Source organism: Octodon degus, unplaced genomic scaffold (assembly GCF_000260255.1).
Source record: "Octodon degus isolate 3935 unplaced genomic scaffold, OctDeg1.0 scaffold00104, whole genome shotgun sequence".
Lineage (NCBI taxonomy): Eukaryota > Metazoa > Chordata > Mammalia > Rodentia > Octodontidae > Octodon > Octodon degus.
Window position 1 is genome coordinate 7443836 of NW_004524680.1, and position 10385 is coordinate 7454220.

General features: G+C 42.0%; 1 protein-coding gene across 5 annotated transcripts in view; it reads left to right on the top strand.

Moving 5' to 3' along the window:
* Trappc9 (trafficking protein particle complex 9) overlaps nucleotides 1-10385 on the top strand; it is an 847990-nt gene that overhangs the window by 225603 nt on the left and 612002 nt on the right. For all 5 annotated transcript variants that reach the window (XM_023723940.1, XM_023723939.1, XM_023723941.1 and 2 more), the window contains 2 exons: nucleotides 1809-1935; nucleotides 5720-5852. In XM_023723940.1, the coding sequence (XP_023579708.1) occupies nucleotides 1809-1935; nucleotides 5720-5852 (260 nt within the window). The remainder of the gene's footprint in view (nucleotides 1-1808; nucleotides 1936-5719; nucleotides 5853-10385) is intronic.

The window sequence follows — 10385 nt, forward strand, 5'->3', positions numbered from 1 at the left end:
TTTTTTTTTTTTTAATTTATTTAGTACAGGATCTGCAGGGTCTCACTACACAGATCGAACTTGTAGTGATTCTTCCTGTTTTTCAGCCTCCCAAGTGCTGGGATTACAAGTGCGGGCCAACACACCCAGTCTGAATCACTATCTCAATGCACCCCAGAGGTTGGACCAGCATGGCAAGCTGGGGATCGAACCCCCCACTTCTGCACCTGCCTAAGCAGGTGCTTTAATCCACTGAGGTATCTGGCCGGCCCTTGCACAGACTTACTTCTACATCCTGAGTTCGTACTGATGCTGCCACTTGCAGTCCATTTCCTAGGGTTGTTTCCTGCCTTTCTTCTTGCTATATGTGTGTCCTTTGCTCCAGTGTGAGAACATAGTTCACAGCATTTGTACATTCATTTGTATGCAGTATGATCAAAAAGTACCATGAATGTCTAAATTAAAAAAAATCCTTTATAGTAAAAGACACATTGCCATTACCTCCTTTGAAATACTCTCCTAACTTTATCCCATCATTCTTGCCACTGTTTGAAGCAGCTGTGGGAGTCCTCTTTCATCAGAATCTTTAGTTGTGCTGTCATGACTGCCTCCATGTTCCTCAAAGAGTTTTCCTTTGATGGTTATTTTGAATTTGGGGAAGAACCATAGTCACACAGAGCCTGATTCAGCAAATCAGGTTTTGCAGCTGTGGTATTTGTACAAGCCTGCCTTTCTCTTGGATGGTGCTTGATCACACCTCTTAAAGACCATGCTTTGTGGGCTTAGTGCTTTAATGTACCCCAAATAGGTTCAGGTTGCTTTGACCGTTGTACTGCAGGAAACAAGCCCACATAAGCAAGTCCAAGATTTCTTTTCTGTTGAATTGAATTTCTGTTTAAAATTTATCTCAGCATTATTTTGTAAAATCTTGTATAACATTCTTTGGATCTTTTCCAGGTTTGTTGATGGTCTGAACTCTTTTGTTAATGGTATTTTAAAAAAAACATTTTATTTTCCAGTCACTTGCTGATAGACTATAGACATATCTTTGCTTCTTTTCTCCTTCTGACTTTGTCAGTTGTTTTTTTATTTTTTATTTTTTTTTGGAGAACCAGGGATTGAACTCAGGCCCTTGGTGCTTGCCAGGCAAACACTTATTCTACCGAGCCGTCTCCCTGGCCCCTGCCAGTTTGTTAAATGTACTCATTAGTTCATGTTTCAATGTGGATTCCATAGGGCTTTTTGTATTCATAGCTTTACTTATTTATTTAGAAAATACTTGATTGTATGTTTGTTCTGCTTTTTCTTGTCCTGTTGCACTGGGTAGGAGCACTTGTACAATGTTGGGAAATACCAGGAGGTGACGCCTCTTCACTGTTGCCTGTCATGGCCAGAGAGTCTTGTTCACTGGGAAGCTGAGTGCCTCATACATGGTGAAATAAATTGATAATTCATAGACACACTGGAGGAATATTAGCTGGTCATATATTTTCATATTGTTTTTCTTTATATTAATAAATAAAATATTTTTTCATTGAGTTTTCATGTCTGTTTGCTAAAACAACACAGTACAACAAAACAAATGTCACACAACAGAACATCAGATGAAATTATCTATCAACTGAATGCCTACAGTGCTGTCTTGTCCAGGAAAACATTCAACAGTTCATCTCTAAGGTCCTTTGTGGTTTTTTTTTTTTAAAGTTTTAGTCTTTCTGTTCCCACAGCTCTGGACTTGCTTGTGGCGAATGTCTTGGGGCTCATTTGAAACTGGCCCTTCATAATGGGATGGGGCTGAGCCTGCTTATGTTTCTCTTTGCGTGCTCTAGGGGCTTCTCACCAGTGGAGTGGAGTTTGAGGCTCTCCCTGCAGCACTGTCACTGCCGGCAGAATCTGGTCTGTACCCAGTGACACTTGTTGGGGTCCCACAGACCACTGGAACCATCACTGTGAATGGTAAGGAGGGTTCCTTTTTGATTTCTGCTTACAAAGGACTGCTGAACGCTAGTATTTCCTCATTAAGGCCTGAAGCTGAGCTTGTCTTTTTTTTTTTTTTTTTTTTTGTTAATCAATTAAAAGATAATAAAGAGGTTGTATTTGCCTAGCATGTGTGCGGCCATAGGTTCCAGCCCCAGCATCAGAAAGAAAGGGAGAGGGAGAGGGAGAGGGAGGTGGGTGGGGGGGAGAGAGAGAGAGAGAGAGAGGAGGGGAGGGAGGGGAGAGGAGGGGAGGGGAGAGGACAGGAAAGGAGAGGAGGGGAGGGGAGGGGAGGGGGAAGAGAGGAGAGGGGAGGAGAGGAAAAAAAACCCCAAAGTAATGAAAAAGATTGCATTTCTTTGGGCTATGACATGGAAAAAACCAGGTTTTGAGTCTGTGGTCTCTGGAAGCGAACACACCTGCTGTGCTCCTCAGTGGGAGGAGGTATGTGTTCTGTGCTCTGGCCCCTTACGTTCCCTCTCCCTCCTCTGCCAGTCTCCCTCCAGGACATGTTCACACACTGCTGAGCTCTCCAAAGTGCACTTAGGCCCTTCCTAATACTATGGTTTCCCTTAGCTGTGATAGGCTGTTTGCCAACTTTGTCAGAGAGCTGTGTGTTCACAGAGGCTGCACCTCCACACTGGATCTGAGCATTCGACGTCCTGGATCTAGCCTGCCCTATCACTTCACCAGAATTCCAGTCTCTGGGGTCCTTTGTAGTGCTTTCCTGGCTAAATCCAGGGACTACTTTCAATTTATTTCTAACCACACTGTGCAGCAGCCACCTTTCTTCACTGGGGAGCTCTCTCTTTTGGTTTGGTAGACACACCCCTGGGATTCCTTTTTCCCTCCTTTTGGTGGTGCATGTTGGCAAGCATTTTACCACTGAGCTATATACTCACCCTTTTGTGGTGTTCTGCCTTGCTGGGTGTTCTGTCTGCTGCCTCTCTGGCCCTTCCTTTTGGTTACTCTTCTGCAGGGCCTTCTTTTTGGGCTCCTCTCCTTTCTGTCCTTGTGCTTCCCCTCACCTCTCCCTGTCCTTCCCCACCTGGTTCTCTTCCTTCTCTCCTTCTTTCCCTCCCTTCATCTTCCTGCTCAATGACCTACCTCAGGTGACCCCTGAGGGTGTTCTGCCTGTCCTGGCATGCTGATGATTCTGAGGGCCAGGTTGCCTTTCTGGACTCTCATATCCAGCCATGCTCTCAGATGTCCTGTGAGCACTTGCCATACCACATAGCAAACTGGAACACACTGCTTCTGCTCCCCAATGTGGCTCTGCTTCCAGAAACCACTGTATCAGTGAAGGTATCACTTCAAGCCAGTGGTTCGGGATTCTTAAGAGTCATCCTTAGCACCTGTCTGTCAGCCTCTGTGACCACTATATTGACTCCTCAACACTTACTGAGAATGGCCACTTCTTTCCCTTTGCATGGCCACTTCTTGTCTTGCAGCTTCTGTTCCTGCCTCCTTTGCTAATAGAGCTGTCCTCCTGTGGTCTTTTCTAGCTGTTTCTTCACCAGAAGTGCTGGTGCCTTCATGTGCCTACAGTGTCCATGGCCCTGTTGGACCCACACTCTGGGGCCCCCTCCTTGCCCTTTCCCACTCGACTCTCACAGGTCCTTTTGGCCCCAGAAGTGCTTCCACTGCCCAAGCCTTCACCAGGCTGTCCTACTTAGTGCTTTGTCCTGCCTCAGGTGCCCAGGGCAGGTCCTTCCTCAGCTCCTTGACGCTCCCTGGGCCCTGTGCGGTGTTCTCCTTGTGCTCTGGATGCCTTCCTTCTCCATGTCCCCTGTGCTTGTATCCTTGCAGGACTTTGCTAAAGTGGCCTTGCTTGTCATGCTTGGCAGTATATAGTGTGTAGCCTCACACATAGTAGGTCTGTAGTATTTGTTGGCTGAGAAATGTGTTCTGTGTTGGGACCAGCAGATATGTTGGTAAGAGGGCAGATATGTTGAATTGAGCATAGTGGAGATGGAGTCCGGCATAGGGAGCATGAAAACTAGAGGGAGAGGGATTGCCAAGGGCCTGTCATAGACCCTGAGTTTTTAAAGCCCACTGGGAATTATCCCATTGAATGAGATGGGCAATGGGGAAAGGGGGTATATGTAAAAGGACTTCAAGAGCCTGGTGTGATGGTACATACCTATACTCCCAGTGTTCTGGGAGGCTGAGGCAAGAAGATTCCAAGTTTGACCCCTGCTGGGGCAATTTAGCAAGACCCTGCTTCAACAAAACAAAGCAAAACTCAACACAACACAACACAACACAACAGGTTGGGGGATGCAGAGCAGTGTGAAGGCCCTGTGCTCAGTCTCTAGTACCAAAAAGATGGGCCTTCCAGGCAGAGAGAACAATGTGCTGAGTCTGCGGGTAGGAGAGACCATCATTTGTATATTTGGACTCTGGGAGTGGTCAAGTAGGTGGTGGGGGCAGGGAGCAGTAGTGACTGGGCTGGAGGGAAGGTGGGGCAGGGCTGCTGCAGGGTTGTAATAGGGCAAGTGTCGGTGGTTGGGCAGCCTCTTTGGCCTCAGCAGCCTCTTAGGCTGCCAGGTGGCAGTGGCAGTGACAAAGGCAGGGTTGTATCTGTGACAACAATGGAGTGGAGCAGACAGAGAAGGAATGATGCACCTGAAGTGTGGGTCCGGAGCAGCAGGACGGGTGCTGGCACGTCGCCAAGAGGTGTGCATCCCGGCTGCCCATCTTCAGGGCTGGCTGGCCATTCTCAGGGCTGCTGTGCCTCACGGATGAGGCTGAGGGCTGGCTGTGTTGGCAGATGCTCTCATGAGCAGCAGCAGCTTTTGTTATCAGACTGCGGAGTAGGTGCAGTTATTGAAAGCAATGAAAACTCATTAATTTTTATTAAGAATTATAAAATGATGACTGCTCAATAGATACACCCACACCATATCAGGTTCCACAGGAACCGAGTGTAAGGGGCCTAGTGGCAGAGGGGTCCTTCAGGGAAGCAGATGTTTTCCAGGGAAAGAATCCCTTTAGAAATGAGGGGATGTGGCTGCTGGGAGAACAGCCTCAAGCCCAGTGAGGGGAGGTGTGATTTATCGCAGAGGGTCATGGGGGGAGCAGTTCTCTTCAAACAGTACAATAAGAACATGGAAAAGTTGTAGCCCTAAGCATCTAGCCATTGGGTATTGTTTAATTTTGTCACACAGTGAATGTTGTTTATAATAATTATTTTGTGAAATTTCAAAAGCCATTTTAAAGCTTTGCTTAAACAATTTACAGTGCTTATCTAACAAATAGACTATTTAACAGAAGATTTACCAATCTTAAATTATAGTACTTTTACACATACCTCAGATTTGCCGTATCTTGCAGCAGTGATAATAACAATAATTGGCTCTTGAACTTTCTCAAAAGATTTTGAGGCATTTTTCAAATACTCATTAAGTTACATTATGTCCTAGGAAGGAATATTAACTGTCATTCTCATTTTAGACATGAGGATAAGTCTGAAAAGCAAATTAGTAAAGAGAAAAGATACTGATTACTAAATTGTGCTGATTTACGGTGTTCACAGGGCTCCTCACACTCAGTGTGCATATCATTAGCCTCGTGAACTGGGTCACATCATCGGCTCCATTCTGCATGAAGAGCTGGAGGTCTTTGGGGTGGAGGAGGGAGGAGTGGGGCAAAAGCAGGCACAGGCCACATTTGCTGTAAAGGAAAGCCCATGCTCTTTTTACCCCTGAGGCTATGGTATGCCATGCGAAGCCCTGCCAGCTTTTCTTGCCCTGTGTTTCAGGCTACCGTACCACGGTCTTCGGTGTCTTCAGTGACTGTTTGCTGGATAATCTTCAGGGAATAAAAACCAGTGGCTCCACGGTGGAAGTCATTCCAGCATTGCCCCGACTGCAGATCAGCACGTCTCTGCCCAGGTAGGGCTTCCTTGCAGCGCCGTGCCTGCTTTGTTCTTTTCCCCAGTTTTAGCTTTCTTATTATTACATGATGCTTACATTCCTTGTGGGGAATTCGTAATGTATATAACATGCAATTATTTTTAAAAAACTTTCCTTTCCGTCCCCACTTTCTGCCTTCCCTTTGGTTCTGATCCCCTTCCGAGTGGGAGAGGCTCCATCTCCCAACTTCCTACTGTCTGGATCTTGCTTTACTCCTTATGTATACTTTGTGCTTCTTCATAAGTAGTGAGGTGGTATTTCCATTTGTGTGTCTGATTTATATCAAGGTGCATCCATTTTCCTACAAATGATTCAGATTTGTCTTTCCTTATGACTGAGTAATACTCCATTTTGTAAAAATAACACATTTTCTTTATCCATTCATCTGTTGGTGAATATGAATGGCCTTTTGAACATTTTTTTTTCTTGACTGAATTTTATTTGCTTTTTATATTAGTATTTCCCATTACATATTCTTCTTGACCTCTATTTTGATCGGTACATAGAAATTTTTTTCATTTCACCTCTTCTTGTCTTTCACTAAAGCTATTTTCAGCTTTTTTTCCATAATTTTATTGAGAAACAAATAGGAATGAGACAGTTTCAAACCAAATTGGTAGGACAGTTTCAATAATTAACACATTGCATACATTCTTCCTAGTAGTTAATTGCTGTACAAGATGCGGACATGATATCCTATTTACAATCACTATTAGAACATATCTCTCTATTCATTAAGATAATGCAACTATATATCTATCCTAACCACTTTGAATACACAGATACAAAATGGACATTCATCTGTATCCCCTTTTGTTTTGTTAAGTTCAGTTATTTGAATATTATAGGTGTGTAAACTCAGCAAAATATTCTAAAAGACCAGTAGCCCATAATAGTATTGGGTCTTCCACTTGAGTGATAATGTCAGAAATTGTTGACCTGAGTCCTCTACAGCTCAACATAACAGCATGGCTTTACTTCTTATACTTCGTTTTTATATTTGCCTGCTGGATGGTTAAGACCAAGGTAAAGCAGGACCTATGCAACAAGAGTTGTAGCTTTTGTGTTTGATAAGGTCAGTGAAATCCCCTCAAGATTTATCCTGAGATCCTGTACCTCAGATTGTAGAACCTTTGTCAGTGTCAGCCATGTGGATGAGTCACGGCCATTGCTTGGCCAATGTGCTCTCTGTGAAAGCCTGAGAGAATGTTTTCTCTCCATGTGACTCTCCTTAGGCACACACTACATCATCGATCATTTTCCTCTTTGGCCCCATAATCTCCTTGATCAGAAAATTTGGGACCCTACTGAGTTACATGACATTACAGTACAGTTCTCATTTGTCCTGAGTCTTAAGTGACCTTAGAAGGCTAGGGCCAAAATGTTGGCTTTCCTTGCAGCCCTGCTTTTTCTCTAATTTTGGTCTGCAAACTTAGGTTGTTAACCCTCCAGAACACAAGCTTATTGTTATTATCATACAACCTAGGCTGTTAAGCTTAACCTCACTATCTACCTGAATATCAAACATCTTAAGCATAACATGGAACAGGTATTTTTCATCAAGTATTGATATGTTGAACTTTAAGTCCCTACAGAATATGATGAAAAAATATCTAAAAAATTAAAATATATTTTAAAAATAGGCATAAAGAATTACATAATTCCTTTAAAATTTTTTTCCCATAATTTTATTGATAAACAAATATCAATGAGACAGTCTCAAATTAAATTGGTAGGAAAGTTTCAATAATTAACACGTTGCATACATTCCTCCCAGTGGTTAGTTGCTGTACAAGATGCAGACATGATATCCTATCTACAAACACTGAGAATTATGTAATTCTTATGTTTACATATAAGTCCAGAAATCTAACCATATACAACCTTGTAGCAGGACAGTCCCACAACATTCCTTTTCCTGTCTCCTGCCTTCATTCACTACCTGCTTCTTTTTGGATAGTCATCTACCCAAGAGACAGCACAGCAGCAACTGGCATGTCATGACAAGCAGCCCATATTCAGAAGACCAGAATGACAGGCACTGCAAGCATGAACCTTCTATTACAAATTGCCATCTTCAGTGTAGTTGCTTAGTTCACAGGTGTCTGAATATATAGTTAGTCAGGGTGAGAATTTTTCCAGTTAACTGCTAGATTCAAAAATCTGGAGATTCTCAGGATCATTGCCTTGCCCATCTTCTACATATAACTGTATGGCTTGTCAATGTCATGTTTGCTAGCACTTCGCCATTCCCTCTCTTAATTAGTGAGTCCTCGAGTTCCTGCTTTCCTTTTAGCTGTATTATACCTTTCTATTTGTATTTCTTCTTTTGAGTTTTATACTAGGGAAACTATACGATATTTACACATGTTTGTCTGGTTTATTTCACTTATGAGTATATCTTCAAGTAGCATCCACTTAATATAAAGGCTTCGAGTTTATCATTCTTTATAGCTCCATAGTGTAAAAATACCACATCTTTTCAACTATTCTTCAGGTGATGGGCATCTTGTTGTTTTCCAAGATTTGGCTATCACAAATCGTGCTGCTATAAACCTAGGCACACATATATCCCTATGATATGTTTTTAGATCCGGTGGGAAAATTCCCAGTAGAGAAATAGCTGGTTTAAATAGGATTTCCAGTCCAACTTTTCTAAGGAGTGTCCATACTGATTTCCATAAGGGTTGCACCAATCTACATGCCCACCAGCAGTGGAGAAGGGTTCCTTATTCCCCACAGCCTCTCCAACATTTGTTGTTCCTTGATTTCTTTAAGATAGACATTCTTCCTGGGGTGAGATGATACCTCAATGTAGTTTTAATTTGCATTTCATGAATGGCTAGTGATGTGGAACATTTTTTCATGTATTTATTCACTTCTTTAATTTCATCCTCTGAGAAGTGTGCGTTCATCTCAGATGCCCATTTCTGGACTGTGTCTTTAAATTTTGGGGCCCTAGTGTTTTTTAGTACTTTATAAATTCTAGAGAGCAGACCTTTGTCTGAGTACTTGTTTGACATGATTTTTTCCAAATTTGTGGGTTGTCTTTTCACTTTGTTGGTAATTTCTTTTGATGTGAAAAAACTTCTCAATAAGAGCAGGTCCCAGTTGTTATTTCTTTCAACTGTTTCCCGTGCGATTTGATTTCTGTTCATGAACTCTTTGCCTACCCTAATATCTTCAAGAGTTCCTCCTACTTTCTCTTCCAGGAGATTCAGTGTCTCTGCTTTAATGTTTAGATCTTTAATCCCTTTTGATTTTAGCTTAGTGCATGGTGATAGACCTGGATCAAGTTTGAGTTTTCGGCAGGTAGAGATCCAGTTTTTCCAGCACCATTTGTTAAAGAGGCTATCTTTCTTCCAGTGAGTATGTTTGGCACCTTTGTCAAAGATAAGGCAGCTGAGTGTGTTTTAGGGGTTTCAGCATCTTCTAATCTATTCCATTGATCCTCGGGTCTATTTTGTTGGCATTACCATGCTAATTTTATCACGGTAGGCTTGTAGTCTAATTTCAAGTCAGGAATTGTAATGCCTCCTGCCTTGTCTTTATTGCTCAGGATTGCCTTTGCTATTCTAGGTCTTTTCTGGTTCCAAATAAATTTTCGGAATCATTTCTCTAGCTCTGTCAGGTATGTTGGTCATAGTCTGATAGGGATTGCATTAAATCTGGACAGCAATTTTGGGAGTATGGCCATCTTCACAATGTTGGTTTTTCCTATCCAGGAGTATGGAATATCTTTCTATTTTCTGAAATCCTCTACGATCTCTTTTTTAAGAGTACTATAATTTCTTTGAAAAGATCTTTGACTTCTTTATTTAGATAAATTCCAAAGTATTTCATTTTCCTCGGTGCTATTGTAAAAGGTATTATTTCTATAATTTTCCTCTCATTATGTTTGTTGTCTGTGTAGAGGAATGCTATTGACTTTTGGGTATTGACTTTATAACCTGCTTTGCTACTGAATTTCTGTCTTAATTCTAGTAGCTTCTTGGTGGAGATTTTTTGGGTCTTCCAAGTAAAGTATCATGTCATCTGCAGATAAAGATAATTTAACTTCTTCTTTGCCTATTCTTATTCCTTTTATTTCTTTCTCTTGTCTAATGGCATACCTAATGATTCCAAAACTATATTGAATAGGAGTGGTGATAGAGGACATCCTTGTCTTGTACCAGATCTAAGAGTAAAAGACTTCAGTTTTTCCTCATTTATGATTATGTTAGCCATTGGGTTTTCATAAATGGGTGTTACCAGATTGAAGTAGAGGCCATCTGTTCCAATTTTCTGTAGGACTTTGAACTTGAATGAGTGTTGGACTTTGTCAAAAGCCTTTTCTGCATCGATGGAGATGATCATGTGGTTTTTAGTTTTTGCTCTATTGATATAGTGTATTACATTTATAGATTTTTGAATATTGAACCATCTTGCAACCCTGGGATGAATCCTACCTGGTCATGGTGTGTGATCTTCTTGATGATTTGCTGTATTCTATTTGCTAGGATTTTATTGAGG